Below are 27187 nucleotides of genomic sequence, written 5' to 3'. Positions count from 1 at the left end.
ACAGGAGTAAAGGGCTAGGAAGAATAGTTGAGGATATAATGGGGGAAAACTTCCCAACCCTCATAAAGGATATAAATATACAAATCAGAGAAGACAAAAGAACTCTAAACAGAATAAATCATATAGGGCTTCCCCAAGCACATGCTAATCAGTCTGTCAAATGTTGAAGAGAAGCAGAAAATCCTAAAAGCAGCAAGAGAGAAACAATGTACTACATAAAAGGGAAACCAAAGAAGACTGAGTTCAGACTACTCATCTGGCACCCTGGAAGAGAGAAGACAGTGGTATGATAATTTCAAGATGCTGAAAGAGAAAGACTTCCAGCCAAGGTTTCTGTACCCAGCCAAATTATCCTTCTAAACTAGGGAGAGAGTAAAGTTTTCACAGAGGAAGAAGTCCTGAAAGAATTTGTCAACAAGAGACCCGCCCTACAAAAAATACTGAAAGGAGTTCTGCCAGCTGAAAAAATAGACAAGAAAGGGAGGAACAGAACTCAAGAGCACCACTAAGGGTAATTTAAAGAATATAAAGAAAAAGAGGGAAAAGAATATATAGATCTGACAAATAAATAAAAAACATAAGATGGTGTATTCAAGAAGTGCCTTTTCAGTAATAACTTTGAATGTTAATGGATTAAACTTACCAATTAAAATATACAGATTGGCATAATGGATTAAGAAACATAATCCAGCTATATGCTGCTTACAAGGGATTCATCTTAGACACAAGGATACAAATATATTGAAAGTGAAGAATGGAAAAAGATTTTCCATGCAAATTATAACCCAAAAAAAGGAGGAATGGCTACTATAATATCAGACAAAATAGACTTTAAATGTAAAGACATCATAAGAGACAAAGAAGGACACTATGTACTAATTAAAGGGTCAGTTAACCAAGAAGACATAACAATCATAAATGTTTATGCTCCCAATCAAGGAGCTCCAAAGTATATGAGACAGACATTGGCAAAACTGAAGGTAGTGATAGATGTTTCAACAATAATACTTGGAGACTTCAATACACCACTCTCCTCTATAGACAGAACAACCAAACAAAAGATAAACAAGGAAATAGAGAAGTTAAATAACCTGATAAATGAATTAGACTTAACAGACATATATAGGTCATTGCACCCCAAAGCACAAGGTTATACATTCTTCTCTAGTGCTCATGGAATATTCTCCAAGATAGATCATATGCTAGGGCACAAAATAAGTCTTTATAATTTTAAAAACATTGAAATTATTCAAAGCACTTTCTCTGATCACAGTGGGATGAAGCTGGATCTCAATAACCACCAAAGAATGAGAACATTCACAAATATATGGAGATTAAATAACACACTCTTAAACAACCAGTGGTCAAAGAAGAAATTTCTAGAGAAATCAGTAACTACCTGGAGATGAATGAAAATGAGAATACAACTTATCAGAACTTATGGGATGCAGCAAAGGCTGGGCTGAGAGGGAAATTTATTGCTCTAAATGCCTATATTAAAAACAAGAAAAAGCAAAAATTGAGGACTTAACAGCACACCTGGGGGAACTTGAGAAAGAATAGCAAACTAACCCCAAAGCAAATAGAAGAAGAGAAATAACAAAGATTAAAGCACAGATATATGAATGGGCAAACAAAAGAACAATAAAAAGAATCAATAAAACCAAAAGTTGGTTCTTTGAGAAAATCAATAAAATTGATGGGCCACTAGCAAGACTGACAAAGAAGAAAAGAGAGAGGATGCAAATAAACAAAATTAGAAATGAGAAGGGGTGTGTTACCACAGACCCTGAAGCAATAAAAGAAATCATAAGAGGATGCTATGAATAACTAACTATACACCAACGAACTAGACAACTTAGATGAAATGGACAAATTCCTGGAGACACACAAACAAGCTACACTGACTCAGGAAGAAATAGAAGATCTCAACAAACCAATCACAAGTAAAGAGATTCAATCAGTAATCAAAAATCTTCCTACAAAGAAAAGCTCTGGGCCAGATGACCTCTTAGGGGAGTTTTATCAAACACTCCAAAAAGAACTAGCACCAATCCTGCTCAAACTTTTCCAAAAAATTGAGGAAAAATGAACTCTAGCTAACTCATTTTATGAAGCTAATATTTTAATAGCAAAATTGGATAAAGATGCTGTAAGAAAGAAAAACTACAGGCCAGTCTCCCTAGTTAACATAGATGCAAAAATTCTTAATAAAATATTAGCAAATCGAATCTGATCACAGTGGGATGAAGCTGGATCTCCACACATTAAAAGAATTATACACCATGACCAAGTGGGTTTTATACCAGGAATACAAGCATGATTTAACACAAGAAGATCAATTAACATAATACAGCACATTGACAAATCAAAGGGAAAAAATCACATGATCATCTCGATTGATGCTGAAAAGCATTCAACAAAATTCAGCATCCTTTTCTAATAAAAACACTACAAAAGACTGGAATCAAAGGTAACTACCTCAATATGATAAAGCGAGTATATGAAAAACTGATAGCCAGCATCATATTCAATGGAGAGAGGCTGAAACCTTCCCCCCTAAGATCAGGAACAAGACAAGGATGCCCACTGTCACCATTATTATTCAACATTGTGCTAGAAGTTCTAGCTAGAGCAATCAAGCAGGACAAAGAAATAAAAGGCATCCAGATTGGAAATGAAGAAGTAAAACTCTCATTATTTGCAGATGATATGATATCATACTTGAAAGATTCTGAGAAATCTACCTCAAAGTTACTTGAGCTAATGAACAAATTCAGCAAGGTGGTGCGATATAAAATTAATGTGCAAAAATCAGTAACATTTCTATACACAAGCAATGACTTAGCTGAGGAGTCAGTTAAGGAAAATTCCATTCAAAATAGCAACTAAAAGAATCAAATATTTAGAAATGAACTTAACTAGGGACGTAAAGGACTTGTGCACAGAAAACTATATAACATTGCTAAAAGAAATCAAAGGAGATCTAAATAGGTGCAGAGACATTCCCTACTCATGCATAAGGAAAGCTAAACAGAGTTAAGATGTCAGTTCTTTCCAAATTGATCTACAGACTCAACACAGTACCAATCAAAACTCTGTGATCTGTCCTGTAACTACTTGTTGAAGAGTGCTTTGAAAACTATAGCTTTTTTATTTCTTTGCTTTGTATATATGTTATACTGTATGATAAAAAAGTTAAAAATTAAAAAAAAAGAATGCATACAAATCTTGGTATATCTCCCCCTATATTTAATAGTATTTTTTCTTGGATGTATGTCTTTTTTTTTAATTAGTTTATTAATTAAAAAAATTAAGAACAAACAAACATTAACATATCATTCCATTCTACATATATAATCAGTAATTCTCAATATCATCACATAGTTGCATATTCATCATTTCTTAGAACAATTTGCATCAATTCAGAAAAAGAAATAAAAAGACAACAGAAAAATAAAATGAAAACAGAAAAAAAGAATTATACATACCATACCCCTTACCCCTCCCTTTCATTGATCACTAGCATTTCAGACTAAATTTATTTTAACATTTGTTCCCCCTATTATTAATTTTTATTCCATATGTTCTACTCGTCTGTTGACATGGTAGATAAAAAGAGCATCAGACACAAGGTTTTCACCATCACACAGTTACATTGTGAAAGCTATATCATTATTCAGTCATCATCAAGAAACATGGCTACTGGAACACAGCTCTACATTTTCAGGCAGTTCCCTCCAGCCTCTCCACAACATCTTGAATAACAAGGTAATATCTACTTAATGCGTAAGGATAACCTCCAGGATAACCTCTCGATTCTGTTTGGAATCTCTCAGCCATTGACACTGTGTCTCATTTCACTCTTCCCCCTTTTGGTCGAGAATGTTTTCTCAATTCCTTGATGCTGAGTCTCAGCTGATTCCAGGATTTCCGTCCCACATTGCCAGGAGGGTCCACAACCCTGGGAGTCATGTCCCAAGTGGACGGGGAGGGTGGTGAGTTTGCTTGTTGTGTTGGCTGGAGAGAGAGGCCACATCTGAGCAACAAAAGAGGCTCTCTTGGGGGTGTATGTAATAGTATTTTATCAGAAGAAACTGAGAAGAATGTGAGTAAATCTGAAAATGCAGCATGGAAAATCTCTTTATTGATATAGGGAAATAATCATAGTATAGTGCTAAGTGAAAAAGTGAGTTATAAAACTTTTTGTGCACTATTTCTAGACATCTGCATATGTGCATATAAATATTTATATTTGTAGAGAAGAAAACACAGGAGGAAAATATGCCAAAATTTTAACAGTGGTATCTTTGGTAGTTGGAGAAAACAAATTATTTAGGAAATGTGAATCTACGATTATGTATTTTTGCAAATGTAAGTAATATAATGTGAGAATAAGAAGGAAAAGTCTTGGGGTTCTAGTTTAGCCATTCCATGACTTTGAACAAATCCTTTCTTCCTTCTGGGTATGGGTCCTGCCTCTGTAGTAGGTGATTAAAGTAGATGATCTCCAAGGTCCAGTGCAGCTCCAGATTCTGACACCCTAAGTTATAAGAACATTGTAAATGGTTTACTGTAAAGGTTATTATTTCATGTGGCGTGAGGGTGGGTGGGGGAGGTAATATAACTGCTGAAGATAAATTTATTAAATAGACTCACATGGTAAAAAAAATAAAGCATATTTTGATTCTTCTGAAATCTTTTTTAGATATAAAGCAGTTAGGTATTTTGTCATCTTTGAACTTTGAAATTTGTATTTGGTGACTGTTTACATATTAATGCTTATGTAAAAGTAAATAACTGTGAATATCTCATTATTCTGAATAGTAGCAATTTTTACTAAGAAAATTCTCATTGAGTATTTCAGAGTTGGTCTCTATTGACTGATATACAATAAGGAATTTACTGCAAAACTCACACTTGGCTTTGGTGCTGGTGATGAAGGAAAGATAGGAGCAGCCAAGTGCTCTCTAACACCCCTGCTTCCCATCTTAATTCAGGCAACGTTGTGAGCATCATTCAAGAGTGAATGCATTCTTTATTCATATGGGAAAAGGAGCCACTAGCCAGACTTGAAAAAGGATCCCAACTGGCAGCAGTTATTAGCTCTGCCTCCAGCCAAAAGGCCATGTCCTCACTGACCAGCATCCCATTGCCTGGGGTAGCATGCCTTTTTCAAACCCTGTACCCTATCTGAGATGAAGTCAGTCAGGTTCTACAGCTTGTATTAAATTCACTAAATTTGGTGAATAAGAATAAAAGGGAAAAGGATTTAAAGTCTTCTATTTGCATTTGATGAATGCAAGGGTCTTGATGGAAAATGTGCCCACCACCAAGCTAAAACTGCCTGACTTGGGACCACAAAGGCTAGTCTTTGTTGAGGAAGGAGCCACTATCAACACTTTTTTCATAAACTTGACCAAGGACCCCAGTAAATCTGCCAAGAAAAAATGAGCTGCCTGTTAACTCCTAACACACTCCTTTCTGTGCAACATTTGGGGGGGGGGGTGCATTTTCCTACAAAGAGTATAATGAACAGTGCTTACATTCCACAGCAGCCTACAAAATCCTATTTAAAAAAGCTATTTGTTTGTTTTGTATATTTGCAATGAAAACCAGTAGAATATACCTTTGCGTTGTATACATTACAGTTTAACAAACCTGTAGGTTAACAAACTGTTTTAAAACCAGCCTGGGCATCTGACGTCTCTGAATAATGTTTTCTATAGGAAAATGTAATCCTAGTTCCCAACTAGCACATTAATAACTTTTAGTAAACAAACTCTTTACAAGTTGCAAAATTGCCATGCTTTTTTTTTTTTTTTTTTTGCATGGGCAGGCACCAGGAATCGAACTCGTGTCTCCAGCATGGTAGGCAAGAACTCTGCCTGCTGGGCCACCATAGCTCACCCTGCCATGCCTTTTTAATTTATCTTAAATCCTCATTCAGGTTTATGTGCCTAAGACTATATGACTAAATTCTAATACGTCGTGTCATCAGTATTAAAATAAGCTCTTGTAACAAAATCGCAGAGGTATCTGAACAACCGTATACTAAGCTAGTATAATTCTCCTCCTTGTGCTTTCCCTTTGTTAATTTAGGTATTTATTTTAACTTAAGTGTTCTTGGCACAGATCATGTTCTCTTTATTCTAAACTTCACCAAGGACATTGTCTGTCCTCAGTAAATATTTATTCGCAGAAATATTCACAGCTTATCAGATAGTCTGAAAAATGAGTTGTATTGAATTGCTCGGTATTATTATTATATCAGGCAGAAGCAGTTATAGCAAGATGAGGAAAGGTATTCGACCCATGAAGATGCTCCAGGCAGTCATCCAAAATAAACAGGATTTGGGGGAAAAAATAGTTAAATTAAATTAAACTTTGTCTGAATTATCCAAGATTTTTCTGTGCAACCTGTTCCTCTATGAAGTGGGCATAAGGTGACCACTGAGGCACTTTTTCTACTGTTTAAACCCCAGTGAAAATCAAGAAGGAAAATGGCACCTTTAATGCATTTTTATTCTGCTTTTGCTCTAAAGTATTATTTTGACTGTTTTCTCTCCTTAGTCTTATACACAACAAACTTGCTAATGAGAAGGACCATCTCCCCAGACCCTGCAAAGAACTGCAAACCAGAGAGGAGGGGAGATTGTTTTTATTTGTAGGGAGAGAGAAATAAGGAGAGTTGCTCCAACTGATCCTTAAAAAATGATCAGGAATTTTCCTGGACCAGATAAGTCCTGAAATGCAAAGGGGCCAGCCTCTCCGGAAAACCAACTAGTTCCGTTCCCCATCCCATATTATCTACAGCCCCTTCCAACATGAAAATTCAGAATGGTCATAGCCCAAATACCCCCAAAGAATGGGAGAAAGATCAAAGGTGATGATGGAGTTATACAGAGAAGGTCAGGTTTAACAAACGATTATGACTGCTGAATCATTATATTGATATTTCTTTTAGTCTGCAGTATCTTAGAGCAGCTAGAAGTAAAAAAAGAAAAAACCTAAAAATGTGGAATTGTAACCCTGCAACAAACTCTGAAATCTGTTCTACAACTAATTGTTGCGATGTGCTTTGAAATTTATTGCTGTTTTGTATATATGTCATTTTTCACAAAAAGGAAAATATTTTTTTCTTCTAGCCTCCAGTGTTTTGGAGCAGCTAAAAGGAAAAATATGAAATAGAAGAATGGTAACCCATAACAAACTCTGAAATCTGTTCTGTAACTACTCGCTGAAGGGTATTTTGAAAATCATTGCTTTTTCTTTCTTTTCTTTGTATATATATTATATTTAACAATAAAAAACATTTAAAAAAAATGATCAGGATTTTGAAGAGAAGTGGGGAAAGGATATTCAGGCAGAGAGATGGCAGGTGCTAGAGCAGAGGGGTAGGACAGCCCCCAGCTTTTTAACTCCTGGTTGTTTCTCTTGTGTTTCAGAGGAAAGCCAGCCGGCATATAAAAGGTGAAGATAAGAACAAAGTGACCAGCAGAAGCATTGGATTAGACACTGCCGTGTCACAACCTACAGAGAGCAGACATCCTCCTGAGGAGTGTCTGCTCTCTCCTAGAGAATGTTGGACAAAGGAGGGGAGGCCGACACACTACAGCAGCTTTTCTGGGTTCAGCAGTAGTGACAGTGTCCTACGGGAATTAGACGATGGACAGTTTGATCAGGAGGATGGAGTAACTCAGGTTACATGCATGTGAGCAAGGAGGTAAAGCAAGGGGAAACCTGTAAATAATTATTAAAATAATTGCCAACTGACTTTACTTATTACTTTGCCTGCATTTATGTAATGCTTTGAATTTTTCCAGACTCAGACTTTCCTCTAATCTGCTTAAACTTTGGCTCAACCTCCTAGAGCAGGAAGAATAACCAGTATATTTGTAAATACAGAATCATGTTTATACTTCTCTCAACTAAAACTCCTGTTTAAATAGATATCCCATTAGTTTATTAAGCAATGATGTACTTTAGTTTCTCATGAATGTACAAAGTATGCTTTTCTTATGACTCCTGGTTAAAGACTGAATATCTCAGCCAGTATTTTATCTAATTAGGGGGTTCTCGGGAAGATATAGAGTCTTACTTAAAGTGAAAAGCAATCTCAATCATCTCACTCGCTCACTCGCTCTCTCTCTTCCAACACACACACCCAGAACTACAAATAAGTGAGGCCTAATTAGTGAAAATAAATAGCTATTTTTTTAATATAACAATTGTGTCTTTAGCTGTGGCAGGTATATACAAAGTGAATCCATTTGTCAAAATATTCTTTAAAAATCATAATGCATTTTGTATGTTTTTAAAGGGTAACCATGATACCAATCCTGTACAGACTCATTGAGTTTAAGCTTTGTTGCACCAAATAGCCTGTAAATAAAGAGAGCAAAGCAGTATCACTTAAAATTCAATATGAAAGGAACCCACAATATCAATATTTTTTAAACTTATTGGCCAAAATGAATTTTCTTTCTCTTAAATTATGAATACTATGAAGAGGAAAAAGACCAACTTGAAGTGGAAACTGAAGTCTTTTAATCTGTCTGGATTGACTTGTTACATCCCAAAGAATGTTGAAACCCTGAATTTTGAGTTCTGCAGGAATAGAAAGATGCTCATAGCACATGTGAAGTGCACAATGTCCCACCTGCTCCATGTCTGCTTTCTTGCACATGCTAGTAGAAATGCCTTTGCCATGGCCTTGCCCTGATCTTCAACAGGTAAAGATTTAAATTCTTCAAAATATAGAATTTCCATTTATCTATAAAAGATTACTTTGAAAGGTGGGAAACTCCAAGTGAATTCCAACTGATTATACCATTGATAAATTCACCCTACTATATATTTGTATTCACATTAATGTTGACATTATAAGATAATTTGAATAATAAAATGTCATTTGTTTTTGGACTACTGTTTTCTTGAAAACAAATACCCATGCTCTATACTTATACATATGACAAGTCATACATACTTGTTACCAGAAATATAGTATAACTAAACTAAGCCACTCTCCATGAATTATTAAGGTTAAGATGGAGTTATCCTATTTATAGAAGGAAAAATAACCTCCAGAATGCTAAATTAGGTGTAAAGGAACTTAAGTGTACTCTGCTCAGTCTTTGGAAATAACTGTCAACAATATTGGCAAAATGCTTTGTTTTGATGTTTAGATGAAGCTGAGTTTCATATTCAAGAATTGGTAGATTTTGGTAGAAACAAGCATTATTTCTAGAAGCCACAGAATGCCATAAAGTTATGAAACACAGTGTGTTCTCAGAAAGATTGGATAGTTTATCCCAATGACACAGTCTGCAAAGGGTGGAGGCTCCTTTATTATACTGACAGAACAATACATAAGGGATATGAGGCAGTAAAAACAGATAGGTGTATAATTTTGACTAAGGGAAAACTCAGGAATATATCAGTCTACTTGTAAATTGTTTCATTTAAATTTGTGAAAACATACTCTTTTATCAGTTTGTTTTTAACCTAAGAGTTATTTTATTTTTTAAAAACAATTTTTATTGGAAGTAAAATATGTCACATCCTCAAAACCTATTTCAAAAGCATTTACCCCAACAATTACCCTTAAGTTAAATGACAAATTTATATTATAATAAATAAATAATGACCAAGAGGTAAAAAATTAAAAAAAAGAACAACAACAAATCTTAGAGTCTATATGCCTAAGGAGTTAAATGTGACTAAGCTGTCTTTTGAATATTTGGTTCTTTTCATAACATTATGTAATTCTTTATGTGCTCTAGCATGTGATTTTTTTAAATACTCATAAATTATGGTGAAAAAGTATCACGATCACAGACCTGGGTATGAAGTTCTGCCATTCTCCTTGGTACATATCTATGTCACTTCTGTCATGGATTTCAATAACCACTTGTTAGTTCAGCCCCCTTTTGATTGAATGTCAATGTGTTCACCTTCGTGAACTACATTTAACACCTATCACCTGGGAAAGTTCCTTTGAGCTAAGGAGCAGCTTTATCAATGTTACTGCAATTCCCTTCAGTGAGAGATAAATGGCAGGGTTACTCTCCTTAAGTGGCTCAGGGCTTGTGGAGACTTTGGACACCCATAGAAGCAGGAGGCAGAGCAACTACAGTCGATCCAAATCACTACAACCTCCAAGTAATTTCTTTTATCCAGGAGTAGGTGTTTATATATTTGAATATATATATACAAGTACTCTGGGATTTTGTTTCACAGAGGCCCAGATTCTGGAAAAACAGAGAAGCTGTCAATTTCCTAGCCTTTCCCGTAGATTCTGGTCTGGAAGGACTGTGGCTCTTAATCTCAGAATAAGGTGAAAAAGAATTTCCCTCTCTCAACTCTGTGGAGCCCCAGTGTAGCCCTGTATGGAAAGATTAAACTTCAGGTTAGAACTCAAGTGAAGTAGTGCTAACATTACGGAAAGCCTATAACTAAGCATTGTTAAATCAGTATTTACTGCCGAACATATAGAAGGACTGATTAAATATTAATCCCCAGAACTTGTAATATATTCATTTAAATGACATTTATTGTGGCAACTTGTCACCCACTGAGAATGAATTTTATCTGTACAATTTTTTTAGAGCAAGGTCTGACAGATGATCAAGGTTTAAGATGATATTTGATGCGGAAAATTGGGTAAACCTTGAAAAATAATAAATTTACTTTCTGATGAGAATCATAAACTTTTTCTGAAGATACCTACAAAAAGGGGTTCCAAAAATGTTTTGAGCATTAAGATTATATTGCTAAATGTAGAAGTATCAAAGTGATTCTTGGAAGATTTATATTGCTCAGTATTCTCAGCTACAGGCAACAAATTTGACTGATTTACCAGTAGAGGAGTTTATTTTAAAAGATATCTAGAATTGGCCTTCAAAAATTCAAAACTTCTATTCATCAGAACTAATAGGACAAGAAAATGAAAAGGAAAGGCATGGATTGGGAAAATATAAGATTTCATATCAAGAATATATTAATGATGATATATAATCAAGGAAAGACAGTACCTGTGGTGGGTTGAATTATGTACCCCAGTTTAGACATGTTCTTAACTAGAATCCGTATCCCTGTGGATATGATCCAGACCTTCTGAAGATGTTATTTTTAGTTAAAAAGTCACCAACTGAAGCAGAGCGTGACTTCATTAAGGTTACTGGAGGCCTTATAAAGAGAAAGCCAGAGGGAGGACACAAAAACAGGAAGTCAGCAGAAACCTGGATGGAAAGAGAGGACATTCTATGTGATGGAAAAGCCAAAAAAACTCAAGGATTGCAATTCAGCACCAGAACGCTAACAACCCAGAGATAAAGCAAGCTTTTAGGTCTAGGAACCCATGAGACAACAAATTCCTGTTATTTAAGCTTAACAATTACATGGTAATCGTCATAGCAGCCAGGCAAACTAAGACGGTACCCAATCAAATTTGGGTGAAAGACTTGAATGGATACTTAACAAAAGGAAATATATGAACTTCTGCTTTCAGTTGATTCCTCTGACAGAGTACAAATAAAAACCCTGGACTTTATATATAAAACAAACATAAGAAGACTCTGAAAGATGGAGACAGGGCAGCAGACTAGTTAGAGAACTGTAGACCTAAGAAGCAACATGGCAGTGAGTTCACTGGATTTTCTTTTTCCTTCATATACCTCAGATGGGAGCTGAAGACTTGTCAGCTCCAAACACCAATGAGTGTAGGAAAAAAAAAAAAACGGCCCCAATAAAACAGCAAGATAGCAAAACTTTTTACATTAACCACCGTACTACAGCTAAACACTACAGAAAAACCTGTGACCCCACTCGTCCCTATGTCAGCAAAGCTGAATGGGGAGCCTAAATTCTCCCACTCTTACAAGGCTGTAATGAAGGGTTCTAGCACTTCATCAGGATGTATCAGAGAAGGCCAAGTAGGGAGCCATGACTTTCATTCCCACTGGCAAGTAAGTAATAAAACCATCTCTAGCACTGCAGTGTTGATAGAGATGACATGGGCACTTGGACTTACATCCTCACCTGGCAGTAATGATGTGCCCCTTTCTTTCCTTACTGAAATCATGTCAGGGAGGTCTAGGAAAGAATTAGGATTCATCACACGGCAGTAACATGGGCACGCACACAGTGTCAGTGAAGACCATGTAGGCAGCTGAAACTCCCTCGCCTGACTAGCAGTAATGAGGAACTGACCTCAGCTGTCACAGAGTTTGAATGGGGAACATGGATTTCTACATCCACCTAATAATAATGAGGCTGCACCTACCCTTCTCCTGCCAGAGTAGGTTAGAAAAACCCAATTAAAACAAGAAGATATAACTAAGATCCATAATCTCATGCATAATATGATACTGTCTAGGTTTTAATTTAAAAAGATTACTTATACACCAAGAACAAGGAAGATCCCAAAACTGAACAAAAAAATTACAAGTGCACAGCAACACCAATGTGACAAAGATATTAGAATTAGCTGAAAGAAATTAAAAAAAAAATTTTTTTTTTTTTGCATGGGCAGGCACCAGGAATCAATCCCGAGTCTCCAGCATCACAGGCAAGAATTCTGCCACTGAGTCACCATCACACTGACCCTGAAAAATATTTTAAAGCAGCCATGACAAAAAATTATTTCAACAACCACTCATGAGCATGCTTTAAACAAATGAAAAAAAAAAGGAAATCCTCAGCAAAAAACAAAAGAAGGTCTCAGTGAAGAAATAAAGATATAACAAAGAACAAAATGGAGGGTGCAAGGGTAGTTCAGTAGTAGAATTCTCGCCTGCCATGCTGGAGACCTGGGTTCAATTCCCAGCCCATGCACTTCCTCACCAAACAAAAAAGAAAAATTCAACAAATGATACTGCAATAAGCCACATGGAAAAAAGAATGAAATGTGGCTCCCACCATACAGCATACAAAAAAAAAAAAAAAGAACCACATAGAAAGTTTAGAAATGAAAAATACATTAACAAATAAAAGTGCAATTGATGAGAGAATAGCTGAATGGAGAGACAAAGGAAAGAATCCATGAACAATGGAACATTATCCAATATGAACAATAGAGAGAAATAGAGTGGAAAAAATAAACAAAACAGAAAAATGAAAACAGAGAAAACAAACAGAAAACAAAAAATAAAATGGCAGACCTAAACCCTAACATATTAATAATTATATTAAATATGTGGGCCTAATATACCAATTAAAAGATAGAGATTAGTATATTGGATTAAAAAGCATGACCCAAATATATGCTGTCTGCAAGAAACTCACTTCCAATATAATGATATAGGAAGGTTGGAAGTAAAAAGATGGAAAAAGATATATTATGCAAACATTAAATAGTAGAAAACAGAAAATTACTAGAAACTGAGAGAGACATTATATAATGAGAAAAGAAAAATATATGAAGAAAACATAGCAATCCTAATTTGTATGAAGCAAACAACAGAGCCTCAAAATATGCGAAGCAAAAACTGATAGCACTAAAAGGAGAAAAGGGCAAATCCACAATTATAGATGGAGACTTCAACAACACCCCTCTCAACAACTGACAGAACAACTAGACAGAAATTTCAACAGGAATGAAGAAGAACTCAGCAACACTATCACCAACAGGATTTAATTGACATTTAAAAATATGTATTTTTATTGATAAACAACATACAAACACAAGCATATTTAACATAAAACATTCTATACATGATATAAAATCAGCGGCTCACAATATCATCACTTAGTTGTGTATTCATCACCATGATCAGTTCTTAGAACATCTGTATCACTCCAGAAAATGAAATAAAAAGAAAAAATCCCATACATACCATACCCCGTACCCCTCCCTCTCATTGACCTCTAGTATTTCCATCTATCCAACTTATTTTAACATTTGTTCCTCCTATTATTTATTTATTTTTAATCCATATATTTTACTCATCTGTTCATACCACAGATGAAAGGAGCATCACATACAAGGTTTTCACAATCACATAGTCACATTGCTAGAGTTATATCATTATACAATCTTCAAGAAACATGGCTACTGGAACACAGCTTTACAGTTTCAGGCACTTCCCTCTAGCCTCTCTAATACACCTTAAACTAAAAAGGGGATATCTATAAAATGCATAAGAATAACCCAGAGGACAACCTCTCCACTCTGTTTGAAATCGCTCAGCTATTGACACTTTGCTTCATTTCACTCTTCCCCCTTTTGGTTGAGAAGGTTTTCTCAATCCCTCGATGCTGAGTACCAGCTCATTCTAGGATTTCTGTCCTACATTGACAGGGAGGTTCACACCCCTGGGAGTCAGGTCCCATGTAGAGATGGGGAGAGCAGTGCATTTGCTTCCCATGTTGGCTGAGAGATAGGCCACATCTGAGCAGCAAAAGACGTTCTCTGGGGGTGACTCTTAGGCCTTAATTTAAGTACGCTTAGCCTATTCTTTGTGGGGATAAGTTTCATATGAACAAACCCCAAGATTGAGGGAGGACTTGGCCTATTGCCTTCGTTGTTCCCACTGCTTGCAAGAATTCTCCAAATGGGGAAGTTGAATTTTACCCCTTTCTCACCATTCCCCCAAGGGGACTTAGCAAATACTTTTTTATTCACTATTCAAATCCATCATCTATCTTTCCTTCTGGTTTTATTTGTGCCCCAAGCCCTCCTCCCTCTATCATTCTCACATTCAGCTTCCTTGAGTGTACTAACATTCTGCTACAATTAAGTAGTATTGTGCTATTCATTTATGAATTTTTACAATCAGTCCTGTTCCACAATCTGTATCCCTTCAGCTCCAATTACCCAAAATCTACCCTATTTCTATCTCGTGGTTGGCCTCTGTTCTTAACTGAAATTCTCCAAGTTCATATCAGTGTGACCATACTGTATTTGTCCTTTTGTTTCTGGTTAATCTCATTCAGTATAATGTCCTCAAGGTCCATCCATGTTGTTACATGCTTACAGCTGTGTAATATTCCATTGTATACCAAAACTTGTTTAGCCACTCTTCTGTTGATGGACATTTGGGCTGTTTTCATCTCTTGACAATTGTAAATAATGCTGCTATAAACATTGGTGTGCAAATGTCCATTTTTGTCCTTGCCTTCATGTCCTCTGAATAGACTCCTAGCAATAGTATTGCCGGATTATATGGCAATTCTATACTTAGTTTTATGAGGAATCACCAAACTGCCTTCCACAGTGGTTGTACCATTTTACAATCCCACCAACAGTAGATAAGTGTGTCTCTTTCTCCACATCCTCTCCCCCATTTGTCATTCTCAATTTTACTGAAAATGGCCATTCTGGTGGGTGTGAAATATCTCATAGTGGTTTTGATTTGTATTTCCTTAATAACCAGGGAAGTTGAGCATCTTTTCATGTGCCTTTTAGCCATTTGTATTTCCTCTTCTGAGAAGTATCTATTCATGTCTTTTGCCCATTTTGTAATTGGGTTGTCTTTTATTGTTCAGTTGAACAATCCCTTTATATATTCTAGATACTAGACCCTTATCTGATATATCAGTTCCAAATATTTTCTCCCATTGTGTAGGCTGCCTTTTACTTTCTTGACAAAGTTCTTTGATGCACAAAAAGTGTTTAATTTTGAGGAGTTCCCATTTATCTATTTCTTTCTTCAATGCTTGTGTTTTGGGACTAAGATCTAGAAAACCGCCTCCTATTATAAGATTTATAAGACATTTCCCTTCTCTTCTAAAAGTTTTATGGTCTTAGATCTAATGTTTAGGTCTTTGATCCATTTTGAGTTAATTTTTGTAGGCGATATGAAATATGGATCTTCTTTCATTCTTTTGCATGTGGATATCCAGCTCTTCAAGCACCACTTATTGAAGACTGTTCTGTCCCAGGTAAGTTGGTTTGACTGCCTTATCACAGATCAATTGTCCATAGACGAGAGGGGTCTATATCTGAATACTCTGTCTGATTCCATTGGTCAGTATATCTATCTTTATGCCAGTACCATGCTGTTTTGACCACTGTAGCTTCATAATACGCCTTAAAGTCAGTTATTGTGGGGCCTCCAACTTCATTTTTCTTTCTCAGGATATTTTTAGCTATTCAGGGCACCCTGCCCCTCCAGATAAATTTGGTTATTGGTTTTTCTATTTCTGAAAAGTAAGTTTTGGGGATTTTAATTGGTAGTGCTTAAATCTATAAATCAATTTAGGTAGAATTGACATCTTAACTATATTTAGTCTTCCAATCCATGAACATGGTATGCCCTTCCATTTATTTAGGTTTTCTGTGATTTCTTTTAACAATTTCTTGTAGTTTTCTTTGTATAGGTCTTTTGTGTCTTTAGTTAAATTTATTCCTAAATATTTTATTCTTTTGGTTGCAATTGTAAATGGAATTTTTTATTTGATTTCTCCCTCAGATTGTTCATTACTAGTGTATAGAAACACTACAGAGTTTTGGGTGTTAATCTTGTAACCTGCCACTTTGCCGTATTCATTTATTAACTCTACTAGTTTTTCTGTGGATTTTTCAGGGTTTTTGACATATAGTATCATATCATCTGCAAACAGTAAGAGTTTTACTTCTTCCTTTCCAATTTTTATGCCTTGTATTTTTTTTTTCTTGTCTTATTGCTCTGGCTAGAACTTCCAACACAATGTTGAATAACAGTGGTGATAGTGGACATCCTTGTCTTGTTTCTGATCTTAGGTGGAAAGTTTTCAGTTTTTCCCCATTGAGGATGATGTTAGATGTGGGTTTTTCATATATTCCCTTTTTATTATGTTGAGGAAGTTCTCAACATAATAAAGTGAAACATAATAAAGTGAAAACACTTCCTATCCTTTGAAATGATTTCAACAAGAAAGGATGTTGAATTTTGTTAAATGCCTTTTCTGCATCAATCGAGATGATCATGTGGTTTTTCTGCTTTGATTTGTTGATATGGTATATTACATTAATTGATTTTCTTATGTTGAACCATCCTTGCATACCTGGGATGAATCCTACCTGGTCATGGTGTATAATTATTTTAATGTGCTGCTCGATTTAATTTGAAAGAATTTTGTTGAGGATTTTTGCATCTATATTCATTAGTGAGATTGGTCTGTAGTTTTCTTCTCTTGTAATATCTTTGTCTGGCTTTGGTATGAGGGTGATGTTGGCTTCATAGGATGAGCTAGGTAGCTTTCCCTCCTTTTCAATTTTTTGAAGAGTTTGAGCAGGATTGGTACTAATTCTTTTTTTTATTAATTTTTTTAAATGTATTTATTAATTTAAAAAATTAAGAGCACCTAGAGAACTGGATATCCATAAGTAAAAGAATGAAAGAAGACCCGTATCTCACACCTTATACAAAAATTAACTCAAAATGGATCAAAGATCTAAACATTAGGTCTAAGACCATAAAACAGTTAGAGGAAAATATAGGGAGATATCTTACGAATCTTACAACTGGAGGCGGTTTTATGGACCTTAAACCTAAAGCAAGAGCACTGAAGAAAGAAATAAATAAATGGGAGCTCCTCAAAATTAAACACTTTTGTGCATCAAAGAACTTCATCAAGAAAGTAGAAAGACAGCCTACACAATGGGAGACAATATTTGGAAACGACATATCAGATAAAGGTCTAGTATCCAGAATTTATAAAGAGATTGTTCAACTCAACAACAAAAAGATAGCCAACCCAATTACAAAATGGGAAAAAGACTTGAACAGACACCTACCAGAAGAAGAAATACAGATGGCCAAGAGGCACATGAAGAGATGCTCAATGTCCCTGGCCATTAGAGAAATGCAAATCAAAACCACAATGAGATATCATCTCACACCCACCAGAATGGCCATTATCAACAAAACAGAAAATGACAAGTGCTGGAGAGGATGCGGAGAAAGAGGCACACTTATCCACTGTTGGTGGGAATGTCAAAGGGTGCAACCACTGTGGAAGGCAGTTTGGCAGTTCCTCAAAAAGCTGAATATAGAATTGCCATACGACCCAGCAATACCATTGCTAGGTATCTACTCAAAGGACTTAAGGGCAAAGACACAAACGGAAATTTGCACACCAATGTTTATAGCAGTGTTATTTACAATTGCAAAGAGATGGAAACAGCCAAAATGTCCATCAACAGAAGAATGGCTAAACAAACTGTGGTATATACATACGATGGAATATTATGCAGCTTTAAGACAAGATAAACTTATGAACCATGTAATAACATGGATGGACCTAGAGAATATTATGCTGAGTGAATCCAGCCAAAAACTAAAGGACAAATACTGTATGGTCCCACTGATGTGAATGGACATTCGAGAATAAACTTGAAATATGTCATTGGTAACAGAGTTCAGCAGGAGTTAAAAACAGGGTAAGACAATGGGTAATTGAAGCTGAAGGGATACAGACTGTGCAACAGGACTAGATACAAAAACTCAAAAATGGACAGCACAATAATACCTAATTGTAAAGTAATCATGTTAAAACACTGAATGAAGCTGCATCTGAGCTATAGGGTTTTTTGTTGTTGTTGTTTGGTTGTTTGTTTGTTTGCTTGTTTGTTGTTGTTTTGTACTATTATTACTACTTTTATTTCTTTTCTTTATATTAACATTTTATATCTTTTTCTGTTGTGTTGCTAGTTCCTCTAAACCGATGCAAATGTACTAAGAAACGATGATCATGCATCTATGTGATGATGTTAAGAATTACTGAGTGCATATGTAGAATGGTATGATTTCTAAATGTTGTGTTAATTTCTTTTTTTTTCTTTCTGTTAATAAAAAAATAAAAAATAAATAAATAAAAAAAAATTAAGAGCAAACAAAAACATTAACATATCATTCCGTTCTACATATATAATCAGTAATTCTCAATATCATCACATAGTTGCATATTCATTTCTTAGAACATTTGCATCAGTTCACAAAAAGAAATAAAAAGACAACAGAAAAAGAAATAAAATGATAACAGAGAAAAAAAAAGATTATACATACCATACCCCTTACCCCTCACTTTCATTTATCACTAGCATTTAAAACTAAATTTATTTTAACATTTGTTCCCCCTATTATTTGTTTTTATTCCATATGTTCTACTTGTCTGTTGACATGGTAGATAAAAAGAGCATCAGACACAAGGTATTCACAATCACACTGTCACATTGTGAAAGCTATATCATTATTCAATCATCATCAAGAAACATGGCTACTGGAACACAGCTCTATATTTTCAGGCAGTTCCCTCCAGCCTCTCCACTACATCTTGAACAACAAGGTGATATCTACTTAAGTGTAAAAATAACCTCCAGGATAACCTCTTGACTCTGTTTGGAATCTCTCAGCCATTGACACTTTGTCTCATTTCACTCTTCCCCCTTTTGGTCAAGAAGGTTTTCTCAACCCCTTGATGCTGGGTCTCAGCTCATTCTGGAATTTCTGTCCCATGTTGCCAGGAAGATCTACATCCCTGGGAGTCATGTCCCACCTAGACAGGGGGAGGATGGTGAGTTTGCTTGCCGTGTTGGCTGGAGAGAGAGGCCACATCTGAGCAACAAAAGAGGTTCTCCTGAGAGTGACTCTTAGGCCTAATTTTAAGTAGGCTTGACCTATCCCCTGTGGGGTTAAGTTTCATATGAACAAACCCCAAGTCTGGGGGCTCAGCCTATAGCTCTGATTGACCACACTGCTTGTGAGAATATCAAGAATTCAACTTGGGGAAGTTAAGTTTTCCCCCATTCTCACCATTCCCCAAACGGGACTTTGCAAATACTTTTCCACGCACTGATCAAATCACTCTGGGATTCATCAGGACATCACCTGGACAAACCAACAAAATCTCATGTCCTATACAAAGTTCCATGTACTTAAGGTGTTCAACCAACTATCTACATAAATTATATTAGGAGATGGACTAGTCAAAGTATAAATTTGTACCAAATAAACATTTTTTGCTTTTGTCTCACACATAAGTTGAAATTTTAAAATATTACCATCCATTTTCAGCACACTGCAATAATGACATTCTTTTGTTCTTCCTCATGCAAAAACATTTTTTAAATTTGTACATTTAGTCACTATCATTATACACGCTAGGCATTCCTAGATTATACCATCTCAATCTTTATTGTCTATCTTTCTTTGTGATTTCATTTATGCCCCAGCCCTCCTCCCTGTATCATTTTCATATGCAGCTTCATTCATGGTTTTAGCATAATTGTATTACAGTTAGGTGATATTGTGCTGTCCATTTCTGAGTTTTTATATTCAGTCCTGTTGCACAATCTGTATTCCCTCAGCTCCAATTACCCAATATCTTACCCTATTTCTATCTCCTGATGGTCTCTGTTACCAACGAAATATTCCAAGTTTATTCACTATTGTCAGTTCATATCAGTGAGACCATACAGTATTTGTCCTTTTGTTTCTGGCTAATCATACTCAGCATAATGTCCTTAAGGTCCATTCATGTTGTTACATACTTCATAACTTTATTCTGTCTTACAGCTGCATAATATTCCATCTTATGTAAATGCCACAGTTTGTTTAGCCAACTGTTTGTTGATGGGCATTTTGGCTGCTTCCATCTCTTGGTAATTGTAAATAAAGCTGCTATAAACATTGGTGTGTAAATGTCCATTCATATTCTTGCCCTCATGTCCTTTGAGTAGAGACAGCATATAGATGGGTCCTGTTTTTTATCCATTTTGCCAGACTATGTCTTTTGATTGGAGAGTTTAATCCATTAACATTCAGTGTTATTACTGCATGGGTAGTACTTTCTTCTACTGTTTTGCCTTCTGGATTTTATATGTCATATCTAATTTTCCTTCTTTTTACCTTTACTCATAGTCTTCCTTTCTACACTCTTCTCCACGCCTCTCTCTTCTGCCTTCATATCTGTCTGTAGTGCTCCCTTTAGTATTTCTTGCAGAGCTGGTCTCTTGGTCACAAATTCTCTCAGTGATTTTTTGTCTGAAAATGTTTTAATTTCTCCCTCATTTTTGAAGGACAGTTTTGCTGGATATAGAATTCTTGGTTGGCAGTTTTTCTCTTTTAATGGTTTAAATATATCATCCCACTGTGTTCTTGCCTTCATGGTTTCTGCTGAGAGATCTGCACATAGTCTTATTGAACTTCCCTTGTATGTGATGGATTGCTTTTCTCTTGCTGCTTTCAAGATTCTCTCTTTCTCTTTGACCTCTGACATTCTCATTATTAAATGTCTTGGAGTATATCTATTTGGATCTATTCTCTTTGGGGTATGCTGTACTTCTTGGATCTGTAATTTTAAGTCTTTCATAAGAGTTGGGAAATTTTCAGTGATAATTTCCTCCATTAGTTTTTCTGCTCCTTTTCCCTTCTCTTCTCCTTCTGCCTTGGCTGCATCCCATAAATTTGATATGTTGTTTTCATTTTCATTTGCCTTGAGATATTTACTGATTTTTCTTGTAGTTTCTACCTTGACCTACTGGTTGTTTAAGAGTGTGTTGTTGAGTCTCCATATATTTGTGAATTTCTGGTACTCTGCCTATTATTGATTTCCAACTTCATTCCTTTATGATCTGAGAAAGTGTTTTGTATGATTTCAGTCTTTTAAAATATTGAGACTTGCTTTGTGACCCAGCATATGGTCTATCCTTGAGAATGATCCATGAGCACTTGAGAAAAAGTGTATCCTGCTATTGTGGGGTATAATAATCTATAAATGTCTGTTACGTCTAGATTGTTTATTGTATTATTCAAATTCTGTTTCTTTATTGATCCTCTGTCTAGATGGTCTGTCCATTGATGAGAGTGGGGAATTGAAATCTCCAACTATCATGGTAGATGTGTTTATTTCTCTTTTCAGTGTTTGCCTCATGTATTTTGGCGCATTCTGGCTCAGTGCATAAATATTTATGATTGTTATGTCTTCTTGTTGAATTGCTCCTTTTATTAATAAATAATGTCCTTCTTTGTCTCTTTTAATTGCTTTACATTTGAAGTGTAATTTTTTGGATATTAGAATAGCTAATCCTGCTCTTTTCTGATTGTTGTTTGCATGAAATATCTTTTCCCAACCTTTCACTTTTAATCTATGCTTATCCTTGTGTCTAAGATGCATTTCCTGTAGACAGCATATAGATGGGTCCTGTTTTTTAATCCATTCTGCCAGTCTATGTCTTTTGATTGGGGAGTTTAATTCATTAACATTTAGTGCTATTATCATAAGGGTAGTCCTTACTTCTCCCATTTTGCTTTTGGATTTTTATAGTCATATCTAATTTTATTCTTTTTTATCTTTACTGATAGTCTTCATATCTACATTCTTCTCCACACCTCTCTCTCCTGTCTTTTCCTATCTATCTCTAGTGCTCCCTTTAGTATTTCTTCCAGAACTGGTCTCTTGATCACAAATTCTCTCAGTGATTTTTTGTCTGAAGATGTTTTAATTTCCTCCTCATTTTTGAAGGATAAATTTTAGAATCCTTGGTTGGCAGTTTTTCTCTTTTAGTATCTTAAATATATCATCCCACTGTCTTCTGCCTCCATGGTTTCTGCTGAGAAAGCTATGCATAGTCTTATTGGGATTCCCTTTTACGTGATGGATTGCTTTTCTCTTGCTGCTTTCAAATTCTCTCTTTCTCTTTGACCTCTGACATTCTGATTAGTAAGTGTCTTGGGGTACATCTGTTTGGATCTATTCTGTTTGGGGTATACTGCACTTCTTGGATCTGTAATTTTAAGTCATTCATAAGAGTTGGGAAGTTTTCAGTGATAATTTCCTCCATTAGTTTTTTTCCTCCTTTTCCCTTCTTTTCTCCTTCTGGGACACCCACAACATGTATATTTGTGTTCTTCATGTTGTCATTCAGTTCCCTGAGTCCCTGCTCATATTTTTCCATTCTTTTCCCTATATTTTCTTTTGCTTGTCAGATTTCAGATGTCCCATTCTCCAGTTCACTAATCCTATCTTCTGCCTCTTGATATCTGACATTGTAGGTTTCCATTGTATTTTTTAATCTCTTCTACTGTGCCTTTCATTCCCATAAGTTCTGTGATTTGTTTTTTCAGACTTTCAATGTCTTCTTTTTGTTCAACCCTTACCTTCTTTATATCCTGCCTCAATTCATTGATTTGATTTTTGATGAGGTTTTCTATGTCTGCTTAATGTCCTAAATTAATTGTTTCAACTCCTGTATCTCATTTGAATTGTTGGTTTGTTCTTTTGACCGGGTCATATCTTCAATTTCCATAGTACAATTTGTTATTTTTTGCTGGCATCTAGACATTTAATTTTCTTAATTAATTTGTTCTGGAGATTGTTTTCATTTTTTATACCTGGATGACTTTGTTGTCTATCTGTTCTTTGACATTTGGTTCAGCTTATTCTAGTCCTCTAGCTTAGGTTTTGTTTAACAGATCAGAATTTTTCAGTTCTTGTTTCTTGCCCTGTTTATATGGTGCCTTTTCTTCCCCTTTAGGAGGGTCTACTTAGGTATTATAGACCCCAGTCAGATTTTTCCAAACCAAACTGGCCTCCTCTGAGGAGGAGAGAGTCACCTGGGTCAGTTTTCCCTGAGGGTGAGAACCAGCAGGTTGAAAGACTTTCCTATGAAGTCTCCAGACTTTGTGTTTTTCCTATCTTGCCCAGCATGTGGTGTTTGTCTGCCTGTGGGTCTCACCAGCATAAAATGATGCCCTACCTTTCACTTCAGCAGACTCTCCCTGCTGGGGTATGGTTGAGACAGAGGGAAGGTTGTAGGCTGGCTTTAGTCACTTCGATTTTCCAGACCCTGGCATCTGAATTCCTTGAGGGTGGGATTCCACCTGAGCTGGGCCCCACCCCTCTCTTGGGGAAGGCACAGCCTCCAGACAAGCTCTCAAGCAAGCTTAATTCTGCCCTTTCTGGAGCAGCTGTAGCCTGAGAAGCCTTGCTGTTGTATCCAAAGAGCAGTCAAGCCATAGAAACACAACCACAAAAAAGAAAAGAAAAGGAAAAAAAATTCCTTTTCAGAGCAGGACCCCCATTCCTTAAGTTTGCCAATCAAGGACTTAAATTGGTATGTTAATCTGTGTATCTCCAGGTCCTGTGTGCTCCCTCCTTTCCTTCAGGGCCCACACCCTTTCAAGTATTTTATGCTGTCCCATCCAAAAAAAAAAAAACCTTTTTTTTTTTTCTTTTTCCAAAAGCTCTACCCCCTCTGCACTGGGGCAAAAACCAGCAACCCCAGCTTTTACTCGAGGTCCAGCTGAGCAGGAGGCCTATTTTTAGCAGTCAGAATTTGTTAATTAAATCCACAATTGGAGCTTGGTTGCACTCAGCCCCTTCTGTTAGTAAAGTCTCTTTCCTTTCCCCTCTGGGAAGCAACCTATGGGGGAGGGACACCGGCCACCATGGCTTGGGGTCTCACGGTTCTGGATGGGTTCACAGCCAGTCCAGCTGGTCAGACTGGGGTATGCTGTGTGCCTAGTCACTGATGTGGCCCCAGCATTTGTTCTGTACTGTTTCTGGCTATTTACTAGCTGCTCTGGAGGACGAACTAAATCCCACATTAAATCCCTAAGCTGCCATCTTGATCTCACTAGATTTAACTGACATTTTAAAACACTCCATCCAACAACAGCAGAAAACTAATTTTTTCTCATGTGCCCATGGAACATATACCATCATAGCCCATATCCTGGGATTTAAAACAAATTTAGAGGACTTAAAAACATACAACAGAGTGTGTCTTCTGAACACAAAGGAATCAAAGTATAAATCAATTACATATGATGGGAAAATCTCCAACCATTTGGAAATGAAATGGCATACTTATAAACAACCCACAGGTCAAGGAGGAAGTACAAGGAAAAATTTTAAAATCATTGAATTGGGGGTGCAGCAGTGGCTCAGTGGTAGAATGCTCCCCTTCCATGCAGAAAACCCAGATTTTATTCCCAGACCATGCACCACCCCCCGTCAAAAAAAAAATCAATTTGGGCAGCCATATCCTGAGTCTTGGCCTCTTACCCTCCTGCCCAGACAACATGGACTTCATTACCTGCTCCACCACCTTCTCCACAACTGCTGATCCTTGGGCTCTGTCCAGTTGCCCAGCTATTGGTCCAGCTGGCCAGCAGCATGGCCAGCATCTACACAGGTGTGAGCAGCTTGGGCTCCTGGATCTCCATGTCCTGTTTCTCTAGTTCTGGGGCAGCTGGGGGCCAGAGGCCTGGCTGGAAGGATGGCCAAGGGTCTGGAGGGAATGGAGGGTATCCAGAGCAAGAAGAAGACCATGCAGACCCTGAATGAGTGCCTAGCCTCCTACCAGCATGAGGAGCCTGGAGGGAAAAATATGGGAACAGGTGGAGAAGAAGGGGCCCCTAGTCAGGAACTGGGGCCACTACCTGAAGACCATTGAGGAATTGAGGGCTCAGATCTTTGAAAACTCCATGGACAATGCCTGCATCCTTCTGGAAATTGCCAGTGCCCGACTGGCTATTGATGAATTCAGAGTCAAATATGAGACTGAGCTGACCATGCACTGGTCTGTGGAGAGCGTCAATGATGGGCTCTGCAAGTCATTAACGATGCCAATATCACTTGGCTCCAGCTGGGCCTGGAGATTGAAGCTCTCAAGGAAGAGCTGCTCTTCATGATGAAGAACCATGAGGAGGAAGTAAAGGGCCTACAAGCCCAGACTGCCAGCTCTGGGCTGACTATGGAGTGGATGTCCCCAAATCTCAGGACCTCAGCAAGATCATGGCAGACATCTGGGCCCAGTATGATGAGTTAGCTCAGAAGAACCAAGAGGAGCTGGACAAGTGCTGATCTCAACAGATTGAGGAGAGCACCACAGTGGTCACTCTCAGTCCACTGAGATAAGAGCTGCTGAGGTGACACTCACAGAGCTGAGATGTACTGTCCAGTCCTTGGAAATCTACCTGGACTCCATGAGAAATCTGAAGGCTAGGAGAACAATCTGCAGGAAGTGGAAGCCCACTACGCCCTGCAGATGGAGCAGCTCAACAGAGTCCTGCTGTATCTGGAGTCAGAGCAGGCACAGACCTGGGCAGAGGGGCAGTGCCGGGCCCAAGAGTACAAGGCTTTGCTGAATATCAAGGTCAAGCTGGAGCCTGAAATCACCACCTATCACCACCTGATAGAAGACGGGGAGAATTCAGTCTCAATAATGCCCAGGACAGCCCCAACTCCATGCAAACCATCCACAAGACTAGTACCTGCAGGATTGTGGATGGCAAAGTGGTATCTGAGACCAACGACACTAAAGTTCTGAGGCATTGGGGCAGCAAACACAGGTGCCCTTTGGGGAACAGGTGGCCAGTAAAATCTTCTGCATCTTCAAAAAAAATCATTGAATTTGCATATCAAATTTGTGTGACACAGAGTAAAGCAGTTCTTAAAGAAAAACATAAAGTAGTAAATGTGAGCATTAAAAAAAAAGGTAAGTCTCAAATCAATAATCTAAGTTCCTACCTCAGAACCTAGAAAAAGAACAAACAAAAGGAAATACAGGCATACCTCATTTTATTGTGCTTTACAGATATTGTGTTTTTCATAAATTGAAGATTTGTGGGAAACCTGTATTGAACAAATCTATCAGTGCCATTTTTCCAAAAGTATATTCTCAGTTTACATCTCTGTTACATTTTAATCAAAGTATGTACATTTTTTCTTAGACATAATGCTATTGCACACTTAACAGATAATAGTATAGTATAAATCTAATATTTACATGCACTGGGAAACCAAGAAATTTGTGTGACTCACTTTATTGCAATATTTGTTTTATTATGGTTGTCTGGAATGGAACCTGCAATAGCTCCAAGGTATGCCAGTAATAAGGACAAAGAGCAGAGATCAATGAAATTAAAACTAGAAGAACGGTAGAGAAGAACAATAACAATATAAACGAAATTGATAAACCTGTAGCAAGAGTGACAGAAAAAAAAAGAAAACATAAATTATCAATAATAGGAATGAAATAGGAATTATCATTACAAAGCCTGCAAACATAAAAGGAAAATAAAGGAATACTACTAACAGTTCTACAAACATAAATTTGAGAACTTAGTTGAAATAGACCAATTCATTGAAAACCACAAATTACCACAATTCACCCAATATGAAATAGATAATTTGAATATATCTATAACTATTAAGGACATTGAATTTGTAATTTAAAATTCCCAATAAAGGAATC

The 27187-nt window shown here is 36.7% G+C and overlaps 1 protein-coding gene and 1 pseudogene across 2 annotated transcripts in view; both read left to right on the top strand.

The window, feature by feature from the left end:
• Positions 1-7777, top strand: part of RFTN2 (raftlin family member 2) — a 113626-nt gene extending 105849 nt beyond the window's left edge. For both annotated transcript variants that reach the window (XM_077154572.1, XM_077154571.1), the window contains exon 10: positions 7449-7777. In XM_077154572.1, coding sequence (XP_077010687.1) covers positions 7449-7718 — 270 coding nt within the window. In that variant the 3' untranslated portion in view covers positions 7719-7777. The remainder of the gene's footprint in view (positions 1-7448) is intronic.
• A 17233-nt stretch (positions 7778-25010) lies between these two features.
• On the top strand, positions 25011-26472 carry LOC143675840 (keratin, type I cytoskeletal 18 pseudogene; annotated as a pseudogene).
• Positions 26473-27187: the final 715 nt, after the last annotated feature.

This window comes from Tamandua tetradactyla, chromosome 3 (genome assembly GCF_023851605.1).
Source record: "Tamandua tetradactyla isolate mTamTet1 chromosome 3, mTamTet1.pri, whole genome shotgun sequence".
Lineage (NCBI taxonomy): Eukaryota > Metazoa > Chordata > Mammalia > Pilosa > Myrmecophagidae > Tamandua > Tamandua tetradactyla.
The sequence above is the reverse complement of the archived record's forward strand: the minus strand, read 5'-3'. Positions and strand labels throughout refer to the sequence as shown.